This window comes from Mangifera indica, chromosome 12 (genome assembly GCF_011075055.1).
Source record: "Mangifera indica cultivar Alphonso chromosome 12, CATAS_Mindica_2.1, whole genome shotgun sequence".
Lineage (NCBI taxonomy): Eukaryota > Viridiplantae > Streptophyta > Magnoliopsida > Sapindales > Anacardiaceae > Mangifera > Mangifera indica.
In genome coordinates, this window is record NC_058148.1 from 15,997,067 (window position 1) to 16,021,179 (window position 24,113).

Sequence of the window (24,113 nt, forward strand, 5' to 3'; positions counted from 1 at the left end):
GTAGTTTTTTGACAAAATAACGTTGTTTTACCTAAATAATATTCAAAATTTCTGATTCGAGCCATAAATTTGAACTACCATTGAAACTACTAAATTCGAATTAATTCAAGTCATCAATTAGAGTCACAAATTTGAAATACTAATTCATGTTATGAATTCGAACTGAACTGAGTCAAAAACCTCTTGGTTCAAGTTTGACTCAATTTAAAAAAAGAGCAAACTCTTTTGACTTGAGTTCGATTCGAATTTGAATCAAACGAATTTGAGTTAAGTTAAATCGAACAAAGCCGGCTCGAATCATATCTAGGCCTTGTTTCTCTCCCTTCCTCTTTGATGAACTTACCAATCTCTGACCCTCCCTCCCAAATCTTCTTCGTCGGAGACAGAGATAACTGACGATGGAGGGAAAGAGAAGCTGAGAGGAAAAGAGAATATAGTCGACGACAACAAATTTTGCTGTCTTCAATGAGAGTTTCAAACCCTGGGAGGGAATTTGTCACTTTTCAAAGATTTGATGAGAAAAATTATTAAAATTTTAAATTAAAAAAGAGAAATATGATAAGTTTTTGGTTTTTTTTAAATATTTTAGCACAGTTCATTGTTGGTTAGTGAGCGTGAAAATGAAACAAATCTACTTCTCTTGAACATCCTTAATCCGAAACAGGGTCTGTTGCTAGGCCCTGTATTGTAATCATATGATAATGCTAATAATAATCACATTGTTGATATTCTCATCACAAATCAGTTTAAAATTTCTTTCACAAATTAAGGATACACAGTTGTCACAAGCCTGATAATTATTATTTTTTTCTCTTCCCCTGGTAGTATTTCTGACTTTTCTTCAATGTCTTCTTTTTCTAGTCTTCTATAGTAGAGCCTCAGGCAAACAGAGCTTGGGAAGAAAAAGAATAATTGAGCAGTCATCCCTAATCAGTAATCAGGCTAATGCTCCAATAATTCAAGAATGTCAGAAACCTGACTTGTATAATAATCTGGTTGGATGTTGTTTTCAGGGTTTTCCAGAGTCGACTGAGTTGTCACACCTACAAGTTTAAAAGGTTTCAAAGTATCAGGATCAAAATGAAGATAAAAGCAGAACTAACAGAATCGACTAATTTTAAGTGCCTATCTTGAGTACCTGAAAGAACAAGGAGAGTTCTGCACCCAGCATTTTGTCCAAACAAAATATCAGTGTCTAATCTATCACCCACCATACACATTCTGGAGGTATCAATCTGAAATCTGAAATCAGAGTGTGGCAAGTACAAAGATTATTTACAAGGTGTTGTTTTTTATGCTTAATGATGAGCTATTACAAATAGTGGTTCATTTAACTTACTTCTTCAATAGAAACTCCATCATGAAAGTTGAAGGTTTTCCAACCACAATAGGCTCTCTTTCAGTTGACCCACACATGGCAGCAACCATACATCCCGCACCTATAATCCACAACTAATACTGTACTGAAGCAAAACTGTTAAAGTGCATATTTTAGACATGGCATACACCTTTCTTACCCGGCCACTCTTGTAGATCAGTCATATGTCCCACTGCATCACGATTTGTAGCAATAAAAAGGCACCCAGGATTCTCACGAATGCAAAGGGTTGCATACCTGGCATTCAAAATCCAGATCTCAAAGCAGCAAACAGCAGCGAAAAGAAAGCCTCAAGTATACTCATGCAATTAATACAGTTGTCTCAAGGAAATCTTCTACGAATACCTAATTTCATTGTGAAGTAAGATTCTAAACCACAACTTAGCCTGACATCCCATGCCAATTTTACACTATTGGACGCAAGACACGCATAGTAAACTTATGCTCTAATACCATGCAAGACAAACGCTGATGAAATTGTGATATCATTCACAAGGACGCTTAAGGTTGATATTGCTTAACGAATGCAAAAGGATAGATAAAAATTCAATGCAATTTGCAAAGTAATTCATAGAAAAAGAACTCAAATTGAATTTTATTGATAACTGTAATTGAATTGATTGACTAAATTGAATGTAATGACTTAAGTCCTTTATATAGATTAATAACACTCCTAATTAAAATGAAAATCCTAACTTTATTAAAATAGAAAACTTCTTAAAATAGAATACTATTTTAACTAAAATTAATAATATTAGTTAATTCCAAATTCTAGGAAACTATGATTCTAGGAAATCATATTAATAGATTCTTAATTAAAATTGAGTTTTTCTAAACAAATAATCCTAAAAGCTTTTATTTCTTAAATTAAAATATTAATATTAATAAAAGCTCAATTAACTAAATTGGAATAGCAAATTTGTTTTAAACCGAACTCCACAAGGAATCTTAATTTAAACCAAACTCTACTCAACTAGTATTCCTTTTTCCACATGCATAAGGCTTCCTACATGGCTCCACATTATCTTGCACATCCATATCATCATGCCACGTTGCCAAATAGCTTCCAAGTCATTTTCCACATCATCCTAGGCTGCCACATCATGTGCCATGTCATTCTTTTGCGTTTGAATTGTTCCTTCCATGTTTTTAATGTTTTCCACCTTATCACTCTCTTGCCATGGTCCTCCATTAATCTCCTCTTCCACCCAACCTCGCTTGGATCATCCTTTGACATCTTTTCTCTCCATGTTTTCCTTTCATGAATTGAATGCTTTGGTCCCCATCACTATTTGAGCAAAGAGCTAGGGGAAACTAATCTTTTAATGGATTTTAGAGAGACTGCACGAACATTAAAAAAAAAAGTGCGTGCACACTTGACTAATATACTGATGAAGTTTATTTTATTGAAATGGCTAAATTCCCACCCAAGGTTTATTCCATTCCCAAACTTCCACTCATAAAGTTTTAAAAACCCAAATACCCACTTATCAGTCAATTTTTGTTAAGATGTTCTGTCAGGGTTAAAGATAAAAACATTATTTAACCGATATTATTAAAAAATATAAAAGTTTAAATCATTTTCCCCTTTTAGTTTGAAAAAATAACAATTTCCCCCTAGAAGTAAGTTTTGAAAAGTTGTATTTTCTCCCTTAGGGTTAACATTTCTAGCAACCTTCCATCTTTGTCTGCTTGCTTTCTCTTCTTGGGACTGACACGATTCATCTCCGACTACCTTCGCTTTCCAATCTTTGTCATCCTTGAGTCGTCGTCGTCAAATGGAGAAGGAAAACCCAACGATTCTTTGTCTGCATGACAAAGGATTTGCTGTCTAGATGAAGAAATTGTTTTCGTTTGGATGACAACAAATCGTCCAGGTGAAGAGGATTTATCTTCATCTAAATGACGAATCCTTCATTAAAGAGAGAGCTTTTGTTGCTAAAGGGAGAAAGAGAGGTGTTATTGTCTATTGTCGATAGCGGAGAAAGAAGATAGCTTGGCCAGAGCCAGTCGTTGGAGAATGGAAGAAAGATTTTGAAACCCTAAGGGAAAAATATAACTTTTCAAAACTTAATATTGGGGGAAAAATATTAGTTTTCTAAATCAAAGGGGGAAAATAATATAAACTTTTATATTTTTTAATATTACTGATTAAATAACGTTTTTACTCTTAACCCTAATCGAGAATATTAACAAAAGTTAGATGACGGGTGGGTATTTGGGCTTTTAAAACTTTGCGGGTAGAGATTGAGAATAGACTAAACTTTGGGTGGAAATGTCTTTTGGCTTATTAAAATTTTGACACAGGCTAAGAATTCAGAAACAGGAAAATCACCTAAGAATATGCTTATAATTATCTGAACAAAATATTTATAGACAAAAAGTTTATATCATTCAATATGAAAAATGAAATGATCAAGGGTCTTAGTCAAGAACTTTTTGAGGCACACAATCAGAACTGCAAATGTTGCTGGTGAATATATTATTACCCAATTAATCAGACATAAATCATGATTCTAAGATTTATTTTCCTAATTAACTTAGTTGATTTCTTTTACTGTAAATTACTGTAAAAAGTTGACTGTAGGATTAGATATCATAAACAGATGCTTATTTAGATTATTAAATAAGCTGCATCATATCAAGATGTTATTTTTCATGGGATCAGAGTGGTCAGGGTTGGATTTTCTGCAGAAGTTTCTGTCATCCTCAACCTCTGAAGCCTTTATTGCCTAAAATTGTCTTCAATATCTCAAGCTTTTATTGCCTGAATTGTTTTAATCATTTTTCTTTTATTTGTTTATAAAAAGATTCACTCTTATTTTTGGCCCTGACCAATAGAAGGAAAAAAATTTCTTCTCCACTCCAGGTTTAATTGCAAAGAGAAAATAGTAATGCCTGCTTGGTCATCTAAATAGACAACACACCCAATGCCCAATATAAAATTTTGTTTCCTGAAAAACTATCTTACTTCCTATAGAGTTTTTATTACTCAATAGACTATACTGGAATTCCCAAAATAATTCAAGAGGCACTTAGAAAAAAGAAAATTTGGAAAATTAGCTATCATTGAGGAAGTAAATGAATTTAAAAATAAAAGCAGGAATTGGGAGATAATATGATCTTCCTGAGAGAACCCTAAACCTATGATATTGATTGCCAAACAAGCATTTGCTCATGTAGCAAAACTAACGATGTTTGAGTTTTATTATCTCTTGCAACTAATTTAAACTGGTCTTGGTGACAATTAATGTTGAAAAGGCCTTTTTACATGGAGATTTAGGGGAGGTGATCTACATGGACATTCCAATACAATTTGATGAAAATTTTAAACAAAAGTGTTCATCACCCCAAAAAATCCCTATAACAATTGAAGCAATCACTTGAGGCATGGTTTAGAAAATTCATTGAATCCATGGTCAATTTCCATGATCATCAAAGCCAAGGAGATCACACTTCATAAAAAGAGGATCACCACAAAAATAGTAGTCATCTTGATTAATTGTTCATATGGACAATATCAACATCACAATAATTTTCTAGAGATTGACCGATTGAAGAAAGACCTCAAGACGTCTGTTGAAATAAATTAGGAATACTTTAATATTTATATGGAATCAAAGTTCCATACCTTAGGAAAGGTTTCTTCATGTGCCAACACAAAACACTCTTGATCTTCTCCAGGAAACCAAAATGTTGTGATGTAACCTACTAATATTCGTATAGGTTCAAACCGTGGACTTAGAGAGAAAGAGGATGATGAATAATTAATTAAGGAAGGTATTTAAGATTAGTGGGTAAACTGATTTATTTTGTCACACTAGACTAGATATTACTTATGTGATGAATGTGGTGGGTCAATTTATAAATGCACCTCAAAGAAGACATATGGGCACAGTTCATAGATTCCTCAAATATTTGAAAGATACACCATGAAAAGGACTTCTTGTTTGAGAAATATGAAGATCTATAATTAGAAGCCTATACTGATTTTGATTAGGCTAATTTATGGTTTATTGACGACCCATAAGTGGTTTTTGCATCTTCGAAATATTGTTACTTGGTAAAGTAAATGACAAAACATGGAAGCAAGATTTGCATTGAAGCAAAATTTAGAGCACAGGTATATGTGAACTTCTATGATTCAAGATTAGTCTTCTTTAGTTGGGGATAAACTGGAAAGGACCTATATGATAAACATAGTCCACAATCTAATCTATCCTAATCAAACTGAACACATAAGATTGACAAACACTTAAAGAGAATTTGGAAAATGAAGAAATCTGCATACATATGTTGTATCTAATAATCAACTTGGTGACATATGAATCAAAAGGCTATCAAGCTAAAAGTTTCAATCTATTTTTGGTATTCTGGTTTTGGAGAATATTTTTTTATCTAGCTTGAGGAGTAGTGTTGAAGATATTATCACCAATTAATCATCAATGATTCTAGGATTTACTTTCCTAATTGACTTAGTTGGCTTTCCTTATTGTGTATTTCCTAATTCATATAATTGGCTTTCCTTATTGTGTACTGCAAAATAATTGTAATTCTTTGTCTTTTGTAGTTACTTGACTCTTGGATTTAGACCTCAAAAATTGGAAACTTGTTTAGATTTTAAAATTGTTGCACAATCTATCCTATTTGTGTACATAAATCTCATTCATGAATAAATATATTAAAAAAAAGTTTTTTTCTTTAGTTGCAACCAATAAAAACTGTAGAATAGAATGAGGGACTTAGATTCTCTTACTGAAGCTTGTAGTAGTTAATGTTTGGGTCTAATCCAACCACAACAGCTCCAACCTGGGTACAAGTAACATAAATTTTAAGAAGTCAAATAAAGAAGAAAAAAAAGAAAAAAAAAAGATCTCCATAGGCAATATGTTATATTACACTCTTGTCATGTTGAAAGAGGTAATCTGATTTCAGTTGTGCCCTTTTATCTCCATCTTCCTGCAATATGATGTAATGCATAATACAAAGCTCCAACAATGTGAGATGAGGCAAATAAAAAAAATACAAACCAAACCAACCCCCCAAGATGACAAAGTACATTGAATAAGCAACTAAAGCAAGAGCTAGCTGAGGCTTCTGATATCCAAGAAGAGCATTGAACACTTGCATTCTCAAATAGAGTTGAACCAAAAGCATTCAAAGATAACCATACTTCAGACAAAGGAAGCTCACCATTGTGCCGTTCTGTGTAGTTAAAACACCATTTTCACCACAGAAATCAAAAAACTAAAATTTCATTTCTATGCAGTTAGAGCATTACAAAAACTTGTAGATAAGTAAGACGGTGAAAGTTGTTTAATGCAAAAATTTGAAAAATCAATCATGGTTTGAAATAAAGAGGGAAAGATAAAATATCAATGAAATCATGCATAAACCTCCTGATGTGAAGGTACTGAGGAGCAAGCTTCATAATAATATATATGTTTCCAAAATTAACGGGGTTTGAAAAACTACTATTTCTTATGAAGTCACCTGAAGTAAGAGCTTCAGTAAGGATGATTCAAGAGTTTTAACAACAAATAGATTGTTAAACAAAGATTTGTATGATTAAAAAATTATAGGAAGTAAATAAAACTCATCAAATTATGCGCTGACCTGACAGATGCCATGAAATTTATATATTTTGGCTTCATCAGCTCAAAAAGTAGAAAAAATCAACTACATAAAATCACTTCAGGCAATTGTCTCTCAAATTGGTTAAGTTGAATAGAACATTAATGAGAAAGAGAGAAACACAATGGAATTTATAGGTGGGAGTTACTTCAACATATGAGATGATAAACAATTTAAAGAGAAAATACTTACAGAGCCCCCAAGTCCTGTATATCCAGCAAGGTGTAACTCTTCTAATATGCCATCACCACCAATTACATAAACCTGAGAATAGGGAAAAAGCATTAGGAACTACACTGAGAAACAATTAATCTTCTAAGAATAAAGAGAATTTTAACATTAACGTGAATTCCAAGTTAAAGACCAACAAATTCGTGTTTAACAATTGGCAGTGGCATCATGCTTTGCAACTCCAATGAAAGCAATATACAACATATCCAAAATGTAAAAGTTTTGCATCTTAGAAACAGACTTAAAAAAACATGGGCTCACTCGTAACTAGAAAGTACTAAACTACAATACTATATGAAACGAAATAAGCTAAAATTGAATTTAATTTTATCATCAAAACAAATTGTGGCATTTGCTACTCTAAAAGTCTGTTCTTTGGGAAGTTTCACACAAAGTGCAGTCAGTGAAAAAACTTGTGAAGCAAACGCTGCATAAACATAATTAACAGTTGACATACATTCAAATTTGTACAAAATAATCAAAAGATCAGACCTTCTTTTCTGGCGAAAAATTATTGACTTTCAAGTACATGGAAGCTGCAAAAGAAGAGGAAAATATCTCGTCCTACAAAACAATTATACAATATAAAAGATAAATTCAAATGAAGTTTATTTCAAACTAATATGAACCTTTCAAAAATGTGACCTCGGCAACTGAGAGTCCAAGAGAATGGAACTTGTCAGCATATTGTCTTCTTGATTTGGTGGAATTGTTGGTCACAAAAATCAGCTTCTTTCCTTTGGATCGAAGCATGTCCAACGTCTGTGGAACTCCATCGATGAGTTTATCGCCCTTCCAAATAACACCTGATTGGGTAATGGAACGCATAACATACATAAATAATTATTTCTACAAATAGCAGAAAAGATTTAGGGCGGGCAGACATACCATCACAATCAAAGAGAAAGGCGTCGACAGAATTGAATAGAGGTTTAATGTTGTAAGCAGTTAGAGGCTGAGGAACTTGCATTGCATTTTGACTTGTCATTCTCGCCTCTCACAACACCTGTGTCTTAGGGATCTTTTTATTTTCTTAGTTTCAGTAAATAAAAGTCATCTCTGTTATAAAATTAATTTAATCAATACGACAGATGAAGAAATTAAGGAAGAATTGATGGAAGGAAGTAAGAAAGTATTGAGAGAATGCTTTCGTATATGAATCGGATGTAGAGAAGAGAAGAGAAAATTGTGTGTAAAATGATAGAGAAATGGGGGGTTTATATACTAGTTTGCCGCCTCTCTTTTTACCTAATACATTGGCTAACACCCTTTTTCCTTGCTTCTCCTGCGTCAGCCTCAACATTTTCTTCTTGCTATAATAAATGAATTCCCAACCCTTTTTTGACTTGCTTTGGTGAAAAGCCACCTGGATCTATAACACTCTCCCTTAGATTTCCACTATTTACAGATAATTATATTAACCTTGCTAAAAAAAACTTAATGGGATAAAAACCAAAGCAAAGAAACATAATTATTAAATGTTTTGTAAGATGGCGTTAGACGTGCTTAAACTGTCTTATTAAAAACTTTACTAGAAAAACCCAGTGGGACAAAACCTAGTAAAGAAAAAAAGAGTACAGGACACCTTTTGTCCAATATTGGATAAACTTCCAAATTTTGCTTGATGAATGCTCCCCCTGATGAACGCTCCCCCTCTTTGTAGTAGGATTAACTTAGTTGCCTGTTGAGCCGCCGCATACCGATATTATACACTAACTTCTCAAATATTGATGTCGGTAGTGTCTTAGTGAACAAATCTGCAAGATTCTCACTGGATCTTATTTGCTTGACATCAATCTTTTTACTCTACTAGAGCTCATGAGTGTAAAAGAATTTCGGTGAGATATGTTTGGTTCTATCTCCTTTGATATACCCACCTCTAATTTGGACTATACATGCTGCATTATCTTAATATAATATGGAAGGAGTGTCTGTTGTAGAAGGAAGACTGCATGCATTTCGGATATGATGAATGACAGACCGTACCCATATACATTCTCGGCTGGCTTTATAGAGAGATAAAATTTCTGAATGATTTGAGGATGTAGCAACCAAGGTCTGTTTGGTCGAACGCCATGATATTACTGTGTCATTATAAGTAAAAACATATCCCGTCTGTGAACGGGCTTTATGGGGGTCAGAAAGATAACCAGCATTTGCATATCCAACCAAACTAGGATTTTTTGGGGATTTGATAGAAAAGAGTAATCCTAAATCTCTAGTTCTACATAGGTAACAGAGTATATGTTTGATTCCGTTCTAGTGGCGATGGGTTGGTGCAAATCTAAATCGGGCTAACAAATTAACTGCGAAGGATATATCTGGTCTCGTGTATTGGGCCAAATATAATAAGGCTCCAATAGCATTAAGATATTGTACTTCAGGACCAAGTATCTTTTCATCTTCTTCTTTAGGACGAAATAGATCCTTTTTTGGATTAAGAGATCGAACAACCATTGGGATGTTCAAAGGATAAGCCTTATCCATATTAAAGCGTTTTAATAATTTTTCAATATACGCTGATTGATGGATAAGTATTCCATTTGAATTGTGCTCGATCTGCAGGCCGAGACAATATTTTATTTTCCCCAAATCCTTCATTTCAAATTCTTTTTTCAGATAATCATCAGTTTTTGAGAGCTCTTCAGGAGTCTAATTAAATTCATGTCATCAACATAAACTGCTACAATAGCAAATCCCGATTCTGATATTTTGATAAAGACACATGAACATATAAGGTCATTCACATAACCATTTTTTTTCAAATATTCATTGAAGCAATTGTACCACATACGTTCAGATTGTTTTAATCCGTACAATGATCGTTGTAATTTAATTGAATACAAGCCTCTTGATTTGACCATTTTTGCTTCAGGCAATTTGTATCCTTCAGGGAGTTTCATATAAATTTCAGTATCTAAATTTTTATACAAATAAATAGTAACTACGTCCATTTGACGCATATTCAGTCCTTTAGAGACTGTTAAACTGATTAAATATCTGAATGCGATTATATCCATCACAGGTGCATATGTTTCATCAAAGCCTATACCGGGCCTTTGGGAAAAGCCTTGGGCTGCAAGCCTGACTTTATATCTAACAATTTCATTTTTCTCACAAATACCTATTTATATCCAACGGGTTGTACGTCTTGAGGTGTTGGAACTACAGGCCCAAACACTTGACGTTTTGCTAGAGAAGCTAATTCTGCTTGAATTGCTTCTTCCTATTTAGGCCAATCATGTCTTTGTTTGCACTCAGTCATAGTACGTGGTTCAAAATCATCATCATTCAGAATTTCAGTAGCTACTGCAAATGAGAATATATCATCAATTATAATTGTTTCACGATTCCACATCTCTCGTGTATGAACATAATTTAAAGATATTTCAATATTCTCATTTTCCTGTTATTCAGGATTTTGTACTACTTCAGGAGTTTGTGCCACTACAAGGGTTTGTGCCACTTTAAGGACCATAACCTCTTCTGGAGGAATATTACAGAGTATATATTTTTCAATTATCTTAGGATCATCATGATTGATAAATATTTGATTATTTGCCTTTCTTTTTCGAGGAATAGTGTCCTTTGATCCAATAGGTCTACCACACTTCTGGCGTGCAATAGATTGATCAGTTACGACACGAATAGACTGTTCAACAGTCATATTGATTTTTGCTGGTACATTAGTAGCTGAAACATGTGATCTTGTCACTTTTGCTGTATCTACAAATGCATCAAACATTTGATTGACAATAATTTGTAATCACACTATCTTTTGCACTTTAGTTTCACTTTGGGATGTACGAGGATCTAAATAAGACATGGTAAGTACATACCAAATAAGTTCATGCCTAACTTCAAGAGGCATTTTCTTTTTCCCTAAATACAAGAAAGTCGTCTCATCAAAGTGACAATCTACAAATCGTGCAGTAAAAAGATCACCTGTTAATGGTTCCAGATACCTGATAATGGTTCCAGGTACCTGATAATGGATGGTGAATTATATCCAACATATATTCTCAAATAACGTCGGGGTCCCATTTTTGTGCGTTGAGGAGACGCAATAGGGACATATACAGTACAACCAAATATTCTCAAATGAGATACATTAGGTTGGTAACCAAGAACCAATTGTAGGGAGAATATTGATGATAAGAAGAATGTCGTAAGCGAATTAATGCTGTAGCATGTAATATAACATATCCCCACATAGAAGTAGGTAATTGACTTTTTAATAATAAAATGCGTGTAATTACCTAGAGTCGTTTGATAAGAGACTCAACTAATCCATTCTATGTGTGGACATGCGAGACTGGATGTTCAACCTCAATCCCTATAGACATGCAATAATCATCAAATGTTTTGAATGTAAATTCACCAATATTATCTAGTCGTATTGACTTGATTGAATAATCTATGAAATATGCCTTTAATTTGATAATTTGTGCTAACAGTTTAGCAAATGCAACATTTCGAGTAGACAATAAACAAACATGAGACAATCATGCAGATGCATCAGTTAAAACTATAAAATATCGAAATGACCCACTTGGTGGATGAATGGGTCCACATATATCCCCTTGAATCCTTTACATGAATGATAGGGATTCACCTCCAATTTTGGAGGGGGATGGTCTTATTACTAATTTGCCTTGAGAACAAACGGTGCAGAATTGTTCACTGGACAACAAAATTTTATGATTCTACAATGTATGTCCATATGAATTTTCAATAATTCTACGCATCATTGTAGATCTTGGGTGACCTAAACGATCATGCCAAAACATAAATGCTTTTAGATCAACGAACTTCTGGTTCGATACTGCGTAGGTTTTAATTGCCTTTATGATTGTATTATACAATCTAGATGATAAAGTAGATAATTTTTCTAGTATAAGCCTTCTTCCGGAGGCATTACTAGTTATACAGATGAATTCTGTACCATTTTCACTCATGGTTTCAATATGATAACCATTATTTCCTATATCTTTAAAACTCAGTAGATTTTTTCTGGATTTACTTGAATATAATGCATCATTGATGCTTAATTTGGTCCCATTGTTTAACATAATTGTGGCTCTTTCAGAGCCTTCTATCAGATCAATTGATCCTGATATGATATTTACTTTAGCTTCGATTAATACTAAAGTTAAGAAAAATTTCTTTTCCTTAAGAATTGTGTGCGTTGTTGTACTGTCCACCAAACACATGTCTCGCACATCAGTTTTTCAAGTCAATGCTTCAATTTTGGAGTCCATTTCCTTTCAATTAAAAATTACGTTAGTTATAACGTATACAAAATATTGAAAGGAAGAGAACATGATACTGAAAGAGAAAATAATATTTATGACTGCAAAATATAGATGATAGACTTATAAAAATCTTGGACATCTTTGTTACTATACTGATGTTCTTTGAAAGAAGATTTGAAACATCAAGAATCATTAGATCGACAAGATCTAACTTATTAAAAATTTAATTCTTCTGGGTGCTTAATATAGATCCACCCAATGTTTATGTGTATTACAGGTATACCACCAATGACATTTATAACCACACTTATTATTTTGTGGTTTACTCTGCATTATAACTATTTCTGATAGTTGCGTTCACTTTAGGGAACGATGTAATACTTATGGGGTGAGTGACTCATACTCATGATAACTACTTCTGGTAGTTACGTTCACTTCAGGGAACGATATATAACGAGAAAATATTAATTCAGAATTTTCTTTTCCGATATTGCTACTACAGGAGCATAAAATAAAATGTGAAAAATATTTTATCTTCCACATTCAGGAAAAGATTCTGAATATTACAGAGTTATACTAAATATAGAGTCATTAAGAGTATTATTGAAGCTGATATTCAAATCTATCTTTCAAATTTCTTCACAAATTTAATGGATTTAGCATTATATCTATATTTCGGCTTGCAATCCTTCAGGGATATGATGCCAAAAAATAATAGCCTTGTATTTGTCCTTCTGGGACATTTTATTTAGTTAGTTTTTCAAGGCTCATAAATTTTAGGTGGAGACTCATGCAAAAAGCCCATTTAATATTATCCATCCAATTTTAGGCATTTCAGGTTCAATTATTGTCATATTTACAAAATAGCTGATTTTGTAGGAGAAATATTGGGATTAATTTTGGAAGCTTTAGGTCCATATATTATCCTATATCTACAAAACTTCTGGTTTTGTAATTAGTATTCAGAATATTATAATACGTATTCTGATTATATTTCGGACTTCAAGTCCATATTTTCACACTTTATGCAAACTTCAGGTTGCAAATGTGATATTATTATTCTAAAATAAAGACTTTGATGAAACTTGAGACTTCTAACCCATATATAAGTATTCTCATGATTTTACAAACTTCAAGTTGCAAATCGTAAAACTTGGGACTTCGGGCCCATATATATATATTCTCACGATTTTACAAACTTCAAATTGTAAATCATATATAAATAAAAATAAAGATTCAAATAAATGAAATACAATAAAAATAAATATTTAAATAATATCAGGACTTCTGGTCCAGATCCTTGGTCTTTGTAAGCTTCAGGTTACAAATAATATTCATGACTTCAGGTCTAAATTTACAATTTTGCAAACTTCAGGTTGTAAATAGAATATAATTATAAAGAAAAATTAAATAGAAGCATAAATTAAAGATAATTAGGATATCACAACTGGGATTTTCATATTTATAATATTTAAGCACCATAACGACATAATAGAAAAATATAATATACCTGAGCTGATTGTACTGATAACGTGATATAAAATTAATTTAATCAATATGACAGATGAAGAAATTAAGGAAGAATTGATGGAAGGAAGTAAGAAAGTATTGAGAGAATGCTTTTATATATGAATCGGATGCAGAGAAGAGAAGAGAAAATAGTGTGTAAAATGATAGAGAAAGGGGGGTTTATATAGCAGTTTGCCGCCTCCCTTTTTACCTAATACATTGACTAACACCCCTTTTCCTTGCTTCTCCTGCGTCAGCCTCAACATTTTCTTCTTGCTATAATAAATGAATTCCCAACGCCTTTTTTGACTTGCTTTGGTGGAAAGCCATTTGGATCTGTAACAATCTCTAATTAAGGGTAGATTATAGTACAGTAAAACATTTTTTTTTAAGATGAATTTCCCCACCTTTATTTCCGCCTAAATATATTTCATTTCAAAAATTTAAATACTTATTCATTATTTAATTTTTATTAAATTTTGCATTTAGTTATAAAATTAAAAACATTATTTAACTCATCTCAAAGTTTATAATATTATAGTTACACCCCTAAACCCTCAGACCACTCGATTTAGGCATTCAGATTATCAGCCATTGATCGAACAAATTTTGGCTAAGCCTTGACTATAGACGTCGACCTTTCTCACATATACTGGTTGCTTTCAATTGATCAAGCCAATTTTATTTTCGAGAAAAGGATTGTTTCCCACTCAAATTTTAGCCCAATCTCAAAGTCCCACTTATGGGAGATGAAAAACCCAAACTCTCACCCATGACCAAACTGCTATCCAAATTTTCAGTTAGAGACAGGAGTAAAATCATTATTTTATTTATAAAATTTAAAACTTCAAAATTTTTATCATTTCCCCCGCCAGATTTTAGAAACTAACACTTCAAAATTTTATAAAATTTAGTTTTTATCATTTAAAAACTAATACTTCAACCCGTCTCTTCGTCATGCCGTGTGATGAGGAGATGAATATCTCTTCGTTGCACCAAGAGAAGGAGGAGGCTGAAGACAACACTGGAGATGGCGCCGAAAGATAAAGTTGAAAAGTAAAGGTGAAACTGTTGTTTTTGAAAGTTATGAGGGGCTGCTGAGCTTTTTGAAAAATGTGGAAACCCTAGGTTTAAGGGTGAAAACGTTACTTTTCAAAGTTTAAAAAATTTAGGTAAAGGTGAAATGTTAGTTTTTAAAACCTCGGGGGGGGGGGGGGGTGGAAAGTAATAAACTTTATAAGTTTTAATATAAACAGTGAAATGACTATTTTACCCCTCTCTTTAACAGAAAAAGTTAACAGAAGTTTACCATGGGTGGGAGTTTGAGTTTTTCATATCTTGTGGATGTGAGTTTGAAATTGGGCTAAAATTTGGGTGGGAAATAGTCCTTTTCCCTTTATTTTCTAATTAGGTATACTGATCCTCCAAGTTTGTACTTCCCACAGTTACTATGAGGAAGATTGAGGGTATATTGCAAGGTTTCCTTTGGAGAGCACACCCAAAACCCTAAATAGTAAAATTAGGCACTCCTATACCTTCGACGATGGAGAGATTTTCAACATCTTATATCCTAGATATCTTTGTCAAAACGTTTAGGGCATTTAGGGCTTCAGATTTAAAGTTTATGATTTAGGGTTTAGGTTGACAATTTTCGGGTATAATGTTTAGGGTTTAGGGTTTAGGGTTTAGGGTTTAGGGTTTAGGGTTTAGGGTTTAGGGTTTAGGGTTTAGGGTTTAGGGTTTAGGGTTTAGGGTTTAGGGTTTAGGGTTTAGGGTTTAGGGTTTAGGGTTTAGGGTTTAGGGTTTAGGGTTTAGGGTTTAGGGTTTAGGGTTTAGGGTTTAGGGTTTAGGGTTTAGGGTTTAGGGTTTAGGGTTTAGGGTTTAGGGTTTAGGGTTTAGGGTTTAGGGTTTAGGGTTTAGGGTTTAGGGTTTAGGGTTTAGGGTTTAGGGTTTAGGGTTTAGGGTTTAGGGTTTAGGGTTTAGGGTTTAGGGTTTAGGGTTTAGGGTTTAGGGTTTAGGGTTTAGGGTTTAGGGTTTAGGGTTTAGGGTTTAGGGTTTAGGGTTTAGGGTTTAGGGTTTAGGGTTTAGGGTTTAGGGTTTAGGGTTTAGGGTTTAGGGTTTAGGGTTTAGGGTTTAGGGTTTAGGGTTTAGGGTTTAGGGTTTAGGGTTTAGGGTTTAGGGTTTAGGGTTTAGGGTTTAGGGTTTAGGGTTTAGGGTTTAGGGTTTAGGGTTTAGGGTTTAGGGTTTAGGGTTTAGGGTTTAGGGTTTAGGGTTTAGGGTTTAGGGTTTAGGGTTTAGGGTTTAGGGTTTAGGGTTTAGGGTTTAGGGTTTAGGGTTTAGGGTTTAGGGTTTAGGGTTTAGGGTTTAGGGTTTAGGGTTTAGGGTTTAGGGTTTAGGGTTTAGGGTTTAGGGTTTAGGGTTTAGGGTTTAGGGTTTAGGGTTTAGGGTTTAGGGTTTAGGGTTTAGGGTTTAGGGTTTAGGGTTTAGGGTTTAGGGTTTAGGGTTTAGGGTTTAGGGTTTAGGGTTTAGGGTTTAGGGTTTAGGGTTTAGGGTTTAGGGTTTAGGGTTTAGGGTTTAGGGTTTAGGGTTTAGGGTTTAGGGTTTAGGGTTTAGGGTTTAGGGTTTAGGGTTTAGGGTTTAGGGTTTAGGGTTTAGGGTTTAGGGTTTAGGGTTTAGGGTTTAGGGTTTAGGGTTTAGGGTTTAGGGTTTAGGGTTTAGGGTTTAGGGTTTAGGGTTTAGGGTTTAGGGTTTAGGGTTTAGGGTTTAGGGTTTAGGGTTTAGGGTTTAGGGTTTAGGGTTTAGGGTTTAGGGTTTAGGGTTTAGGGTTTAGGGTTTAGGGTTTAGGGTTTAGGGTTTAGGGTTTAGGGTTTAGGGTTTAGGGTTTAGGGTTTAGGGTTTAGGGTTTAGGGTTTAGGGTTTAGGGTTTAGGGTTTAGGGTTTAGGGTTTAGGGTTTAGGGTTTAGGGTTTAGGGTTTAGGGTTTAGGGTTTAGGGTTTAGGGTTTAGGGTTTAGGGTTTAGGGTTTAGGGTTTAGGGTTTAGGGTTTAGGGTTTAGGGTTTAGGGTTTAGGGTTTAGGGTTTAGGGTTTAGGGTTTAGGGTTTAGGGTTTAGGGTTTAGGGTTTAGGGTTTAGGGTTTAGGGTTTAGGGTTTAGGGTTTAGGGTTTAGGGTTTAGGGTTTAGGGTTTAGGGTTTAGGGTTTAGGGTTTAGGGTTTAGGGTTTAGGGTTTAGGGTTTAGGGTTTAGGGTTTAGGGTTTAGGGTTTAGGGTTTAGGGTTTAGGGTTTAGGGTTTAGGGTTTAGGGTTTAGGGTTTAGGGTTTAGGGTTTAGGGTTTAGGGTTTAGGGTTTAGGGTTTAGGGTTTAGGGTTTAGGGTTTAGGGTTTAGGGTTTAGGGTTTAGGGTTTAGGGTTTAGGGTTTAGGGTTTAGGGTTTAGGGTTTAGGGTTTAGGGTTTAGGGTTTAGGGTTTAGGGTTTAGGGTTTAGGGTTTAGGGTTTAGGGTTTAGGGTTTAGGGTTTAGGGTTTAGGGTTTAGGGTTTAGGGTTTAGGGTTTAGGGTTTAGGGTTTAGGGTTTAGGGTTTAGGGTTTAGTAGGGTTTAGGGTTTAGGGTTTAGGGTTTAGTAAGGGTTTAGGGTTTAGGGTTTAGGGTTTAGGGTTTAGGGTTTAGGGTTTAGGGTTTAGGGTTTAGGGTTTAGGGTTTAGGGTTTAGGGTTTAGGGTTTAGGGTTTAGGGTTTAGGGTTTAGGGTTTAGGGTTTAGGGTTTAGGGTTTAGGGTTTAGGGTTTAGGGTTTAGGGTTTAGGGTTTAGGGTTTAGGGTTTAGGGTTTAGGGTTTAGGGTTTAGGGTTTAGGGTTTAGGGTTTAGGGTTTAGGGTTTAGGGTTTAGGGTTTAGGGTTTAGGGTTTAGGGTTTAGGGTTTAGGGTTTAGGGTTTAGGGTTTAGGGTTTAGGGTTTAGGGTTTAGGGTTTAGGGTTTAGGGTTTAGGGTTTAGGGTTTAGGGTTTAGGGTTTAGGGTTTAGGGTTTAGGGTTTAGGGTTTAGGGTTTAGGGTTTAGGGTTTAGGGTTTAGGGTTTAGGGTTTAGGGTTTAGGGTTTAGGGTTTAGGGTTTAGGGTTTAGGGTTTAGGGTTTAGGGTTTAGGGTTTAGGGTTTAGGGTTTAGGGTTTAGGGTTTAGGGTTTAGGGTTTAGGGTTTAGGGTTTAGGGTTTAGGGTTTAGGGTTTAGGGTTTAGGGTTTAGGGTTTAGGGTTTAGGGTTTAGGGTTTAGGGTTTAGGGTTTAGGGTTTAGGGTTTAGGGTTTAGGGTTTAGGGTTTAGGGTTTAGGGTTTAGGGTTTAGGGTTTAGGGTTTAGGGTTTAGGGTTTAGGGTTTAGGGTTTAGGGTTTAGGGTTTAGGGTTTAGGGTTTAGGGTTTAGGGTTTAGGGTTTAGGGTTTAGGGTTTAGGGTTTAGGGTTTAGGGTTTAGGGTTTAGGGTTTAGGGTTTAGGGTTTAGGGTTTAGGGTTTAGGGTTTAGGGTTTAGGGTTTAGGGTTTAGGGTTTAGGGTTTAGGGTTTAGGGTTTAGGGTTTAGGGTTTAGGGTTTAGGGTTTAGGGTTTAGGGTTTAGGGTTTAGGGTTTAGGGTTTAGGGTTTAGGGTTTAGGGTTTAGGGTTTAGGGTTTAGGGTTTAGGGTTTAGGGTTTAGGGTTTAGGGTTTAGGGTTTAGGGTTTAGGGTTTAGGGTTTAGGGTTTAGGGTTTAGGGTTTAGGGTTTAGGGTTTAGGGTTTAGGGTTTAGGGTTTAGGGTTTAGGGTTTAGGGTTTAGGGTTTAGGGTTTAGGGTTTAGGGTTTAGGGTTTAGGGTTTAGGGTTTAGGGTTTAGGGTTTAGGGTTTAGGGTTTAGGGTTTAGGGTTTAGGGTTTAGGGTTTAGGGTTTAGGGTTTAGGGTTTAGGGTTTAGGGTTTAGGGTTTAGGGTTTAGGGTTTAGGGTTTAGGGTTTAGGGTTTAGGGTTTAGGGTTTAGGGTTTAGGGTTTAGGGTTTAGGGTTTAGGGTTTAGGGTTTAGGGTTTAGGGTTTAGGGTTTAGGGTTTAGGGTTTAGGGTTTAGGGTTTAGGGTTTAGGGTTTAGGGTTTAGGGTTTAGGGTTTAGGGTTTAGGGTTTAGGGTTTAGGGTTTAGGGTTTAGGGTTTAGGGTTTAGGGTTTAGGGTTTAGGGTTTAGGGTTTAGGGTTTAGGGTTTAGGGTTTAGGGTTTAGGGTTTAGGGTTTAGGGTTTAGGGTTTAGGGTTTAGGGTTTAGGGTTTAGGGTTTAGGGTTTAGGGTTTAGGGTTTAGGGTTTAGGGTTTAGGGTTTAGGGTTTAGGGTTTAGGGTTTAGGGTTTAGGGTTTAGGGTTTAGGGTTTAGGGTTTAGGGTTTAGGGTTTAGGGTTTAGGGTTTAGGGTTTAGGGTTTAGGGTTTAGGGTTTAGGGTTTAGGGTTTAGGGTTTAGGGTTTAGGGTTTAGGGTTTAGGGTTTAGGGTTTAGGGTTTAGGGTTTAGGGTTTAGGGTTTAGGGTTTAGGGTTTAGGGTTTAGGGTTTAGGGTTTAGGGTTTAGGGTTTAGGGTTTAGGGTTTAGGGTTTAGGGTTTAGGGTTTAGGGTTTAGGGTTTAGGGTTTAGGGTTTAGGGTTTAGGGTTTAGGGTTTAGGGTTTAGGGTTTAGGGTTTAGGGTTTAGGGTTTAGGGTTTAGGGTTTAGGGTTTAGGGTTTAGGGTTTAGGGTTTAGGGTTTAGGGTTTAGGGTTTAGGGTTTAGGGTTTAGGGTTTAGGGTTTAGGGTTTAGGGTTTAGGGTTTAGGGTTTAGGGTTTAGGGTTTAGGGTTTAGGGTTTAGGGTTTAGGGTTTAGGGTTTAGGGTTTAGGGTTTAGGGTTTAGGGTTTAGGGTTTAGGGTTTAGGGTTTAGGGTTTAGGGTTTAGGGTTTAGGGTTTAGGGTTTAGGGTTTAGGGTTTAGGGTTTAGGGTTTAGGGTTTAGGGTTTAGGGTTTAGGGTTTAGGGTTTAGGGTTTAGGGTTTAGGGTTTAGGGTTTAGGGTTTAGGGTTTAGGGTTTAGGGTTTAGGGTTTAGGGTTTAGGGTTTAGGGTTTAGGGTTTAGGGTTTAGGGTTTAGGGTTTAGGGTTTAGGGTTTAGGGTTTAGGGTTTAGGGTTTAGGGTTTAGGGTTTAGGGTTTAGGGTTTAGGGTTTAGGGTTTAGGGTTTAGGGTTTAGGGTTTAGGGTTTAGGGTTTAGGGTTTAGGGTTTAGGGTTTAGGGTTTAGGGTTTAGGGTTTAGGGTTTAGGGTTTAGGGTTTAGGGTTTAGGGTTTAGGGTTTAGGGTTTAGGGTTTAGGGTTTAGGGTTTAGGGTTTAGGGTTTAGGGTTTAGGGTTTAGGGTTTAGGGTTTAGGGTTTAGGGTTTAGGGTTTAGGGTTTAGGGTTTAGGGTTTAGGGTTTAGGGTTTAGGGTTTAGGGTTTAGGGTTTAGGGTTTAGGGTTTAGGGTTTAGGGTTTAGGGTTTAGGGTTTAGGGTTTAGGGTTTAGGGTTTAGGGTTTAGGGTTTAGGGTTTAGGGTTTAGGGTTTAGGGTTTAGGGTTTAGGGTTTAGGGTTTAGGGTTTAGGGTTTAGGGTTTAGGGTTTAGGGTTTAGGGTTTAGGGTTTAGGGTTTAGGGTTTAGGGTTTAGGGTTTAGGGTTTAGGGTTTAGGGTTTAGGGTTTAGGGTTTAGGGTTTAGGGTTTAGGGTTTAGGGTTTAGGGTTTAGGGTTTAGGGTTTAGGGTTTAGGGTTTAGGGTTTAGGGTTTAGGGTTTAGGGTTTAGGGTTTAGGGTTTAGGGTTTAGGGTTTAGGGTTTAGGGTTTAGGGTTTAGGGTTTAGGGTTTAGGGTTTAGGGTTTAGGGTTTAGGGTTTAGGGTTTAGGGTTTAGGGTTTAGGGTTTAGGGTTTAGGGTTTAGGGTTTAGGGTTTAGGGTTTAGGGTTTAGGGTTTAGGGTTTAGGGTTTAGGGTTTAGGGTTTAGGGTTTAGGGTTTAGGGTTTAGGGTTTAGGGTTTAGGGTTTAGGGTTTAGGGTTTAGGGTTTAGGGTTTAGGGTTTAGGGTTTAGGGTTTAGGGTTTAGGGTTTAGGGTTTAGGGTTTAGGGTTTAGGGTTTAGGGTTTAGGGTTTAGGGTTTAGGGTTTAGGGTTTAGGGTTTAGGGTTTAGGGTTTAGGGTTTAGGGTTTAGGGTTTAGGGTTTAGGGTTTAGGGTTTAGGGTTTAGGGTTTAGGGTTTAGGGTTTAGGGTTTAGGGTTTAGGGTTTAGGGTTTAGGGTTTAGGGTTTAGGGTTTAGGGTTTAGGGTTTAGGGTTTAGGGTTTAGGGTTTAGGGTTTAGGGTTTAGGGTTTAGGGTTTAGGGTTTAGGGTTTAGGGTTTAGGGTTTAGGGTTTAGGGTTTAGGGTTTAGGGTTTAGGGTTTAGGGTTTAGGGTTTAGGGTTTAGGGTTTAGGGTTTAGGGTTTAGGGTTTAGGGTTTAGGGTTTAGGGTTTAGGGTTTAGGGTTTAGGGTTTAGGGTTTAGGGTTTAGGGTTTAGGGTTTAGGGTTTAGGGTTTAGGGTTTAGGGTTTAGGGTTTAGGGTTTAGGGTTTAGGGTTTAGGGTTTAGGGTTTAGGGTTTAGGGTTTAGGGTTTAGGGTTTAGGGTTTAGGGTTTAGGGTTTAGGGTTTAGGGTTTAGGGTTTAGGGTTTAGGGTTTAGGGTTTAGGGTTTAGGGTTTAGGGTTTAGGGTTTAGGGTTTAGGGTTTAGGGTTTAGGGTTTAGGGTTTAGGGTTTAGGGTTTAGGGTTTAGGGTTTAGGGTTTAGGGTTTAGGGTTTAGGGTTTAGGGTTTAGGGTTTAGGGTTTAGGGTTTAGGGTTTAGGGTTTAGGGTTTAGGGTTTAGGGTTTAGGGTTTAGGGTTTAGGGTTTAGGGTTTAGGGTTTAGGGTTTAGGGTTTAGGGTTTAGGGTTTAGGGTTTAGGGTTTAGGGTTTAGGGTTTAGGGTTTAGGGTTTAGGGTTTAGGGTTTAGGGTTTAGGGTTTAGGGTTTAGGGTTTAGGGTTTAGGGTTTAGGGTTTAGGGTTTAGGGTTTAGGGTTTAGGGTTTAGGGTTTAGGGTTTAGGGTTTAGGGTTTAGGGTTTAGGGTTTAGGGTTTAGGGTTTAGGGTTTAGGGTTTAGGGTTTAGGGTTTAGGGTTTAGGGTTTAGGGTTTAGGGTTTAGGGTTTAGGGTTTAGGGTTTAGGGTTTAGGGTTTAGGGTTTAGGGTTTAGGGTTTAGGGTTTAGGGTTTAGGGTTTAGGGTTTAGGGTTTAGGGTTTAGGGTTTAGGGTTTAGGGTTTAGGGTTTAGGGTTTAGGGTTTAGGGTTTAGGGTTTAGGGTTTAGGGTTTAGGGTTTAGGGTTTAGGGTTTAGGGTTTAGGGTTTAGGGTTTAGGGTTTAGGGTTTAGGGTTTAGGGTTTAGGGTTTAGGGTTTAGGGTTTAGGGTTTAGGGTTTAGGGTTTAGGGTTTAGGGTTTAGGGTTTAGGGTTTAGGGTTTAGGGTTTAGGGTTTAGGGTTTAGGGTTTAGGGTTTAGGGTTTAGGGTTTAGGGTTTAGGGTTTAGGGTTTAGGGTTTAGGGTTTAGGGTTTAGGGTTTAGGGTTTAGGGTTTAGGGTTTAGGGTTTAGGGTTTAGGGTTTAGGGTTTAGGGTTTAGGGTTTAGGGTTTAGGGTTTAGGGTTTAGGGTTTAGGGTTTAGGGTTTAGGGTTTAGGGTTTAGGGTTTAGGGTTTAGGGTTTAGGGTTTAGGGTTTAGGGTTTAGGGTTTAGGGTTTAGGGTTTAGGGTTTAGGGTTTAGGGTTTAGGGTTTAGGGTTTAGGGTTTAGGGTTTAGGGTTTAGGGTTTAGGGTTTAGGGTTTAGGGTTTAGGGTTTAGGGTTTAGGGTTTAGGGTTTAGGGTTTAGGGTTTAGGGTTTAGGGTTTAGGGTTTAGGGTTTAGGGTTTAGGGTTTAGGGTTTAGGGTTTAGGGTTTAGGGTTTAGGGTTTAGGGTTTAGGGTTTAGGGTTTAGGGTTTAGGGTTTAGGGTTTAGGGTTTAGGGTTTAGGGTTTAGGGTTTAGGGTTTAGGGTTTAGGGTTTAGGGTTTAGGGTTTAGGGTTTAGGGTTTAGGGTTTAGGGTTTAGGGTTTAGGGTTTAGGGTTTAGGGTTTAGGGTTTAGGGTTTAGGGTTTAGGGTTTAGGGTTTAGGGTTTAGGGTTTAGGGTTTAGGGTTTAGGGTTTAGGGTTTAGGGTTTAGGGTTTAGGGTTTAGGGTTTAGGGTTTAGGGTTTAGGGTTTAGGGTTTAGGGTTTAGGGTTTAGGGTTTAGGGTTTAGGGTTTAGGGTTTAGGGTTTAGGGTTTAGGGTTTAGGGTTTAGGGTTTAGGGTTTAGGGTTTAGGGTTTAGGGTTTAGGGTTTAGGGTTTAGGGTTTAGGGTTTAGGGTTTAGGGTTTAGGGTTTAGGGTTTAGGGTTTAGGGTTTAGGGTTTAGGGTTTAGGGTTTAGGGTTTAGGGTTTAGGGTTTAGGGTTTAGGGTTTAGGGTTTAGGGTTTAGGGTTTAGGGTTTAGGGTTTAGGGTTTAGGGTTTAGGGTTTAGGGTTTAGGGTTTAGGGTTTAGGGTTTAGGGTTTAGGGTTTAGGGTTTAGGGTTTAGGGTTTAGGGTTTAGGGTTTAGGGTTTAGGGTTTAGGGTTTAGGGTTTAGGGTTTAGGGTTTAGGGTTTAGGGTTTAGGGTTTAGGGTTTAGGGTTTAGGGTTTAGGGTTTAGGGTTTAGGGTTTAGGGTTTAGGGTTTAGGGTTTAGGGTTTAGGGTTTAGGGTTTAGGGTTTAGGGTTTAGGGTTTAGGGTTTAGGGTTTAGGGTTTAGGGTTTAGGGTTTAGGGTTTAGGGTTTAGGGTTTAGGGTTTAGGGTTTAGGGTTTAGGGTTTAGGGTTTAGGGTTTAGGGTTTAGGGTTTAGGGTTTAGGGTTTAGGGTTTAGGGTTTAGGGTTTAGGGTTTAGGGTTTAGGGTTTAGGGTTTAGGGTTTAGGGTTTAGGGTTTAGGGTTTAGGGTTTAGGGTTTAGGGTTTAGGGTTTAGGGTTTAGGGTTTAGGGTTTAGGGTTTAGGGTTTAGGGTTTAGGGTTTAGGGTTTAGGGTTTAGGGTTTAGGGT

The 24,113-nt window shown here is 36.4% G+C and overlaps 1 protein-coding gene across 4 annotated transcripts; it reads right to left on the reverse strand.

Moving 5' to 3' along the window:
- Positions 1-650: 650 nt before the first annotated feature.
- Positions 651-8,425, reverse strand: LOC123193183 (phosphoglycolate phosphatase 2). Of its 4 annotated transcripts, XM_044605983.1 has the most exons (11): positions 8,132-8,425; positions 7,889-8,049; positions 7,736-7,807; positions 7,205-7,276; positions 6,572-6,583; positions 6,278-6,337; positions 6,135-6,187; positions 1,518-1,615; positions 1,340-1,439; positions 1,139-1,242; positions 651-1,043 (listed from the first exon to the last, which is right to left on the reverse strand). In XM_044605983.1, exons 1-11 carry the CDS (start codon positions 8,229-8,231, stop codon positions 943-945), a joined length of 933 nt encoding a protein of 310 aa, XP_044461918.1. In that variant the 5' UTR covers positions 8,232-8,425; the 3' UTR covers positions 651-942. The 4 variants fall into 4 exon arrangements, with proteins under 4 accessions (XP_044461918.1, XP_044461917.1, XP_044461916.1 ...); XM_044605982.1 differs by lacking the exon at positions 6,572-6,583 and having other exon boundaries at positions 6,278-6,352; XM_044605981.1 differs by lacking the exon at positions 6,572-6,583 and having other exon boundaries at positions 6,278-6,367.
- Positions 8,426-24,113: the final 15,688 nt, after the last annotated feature.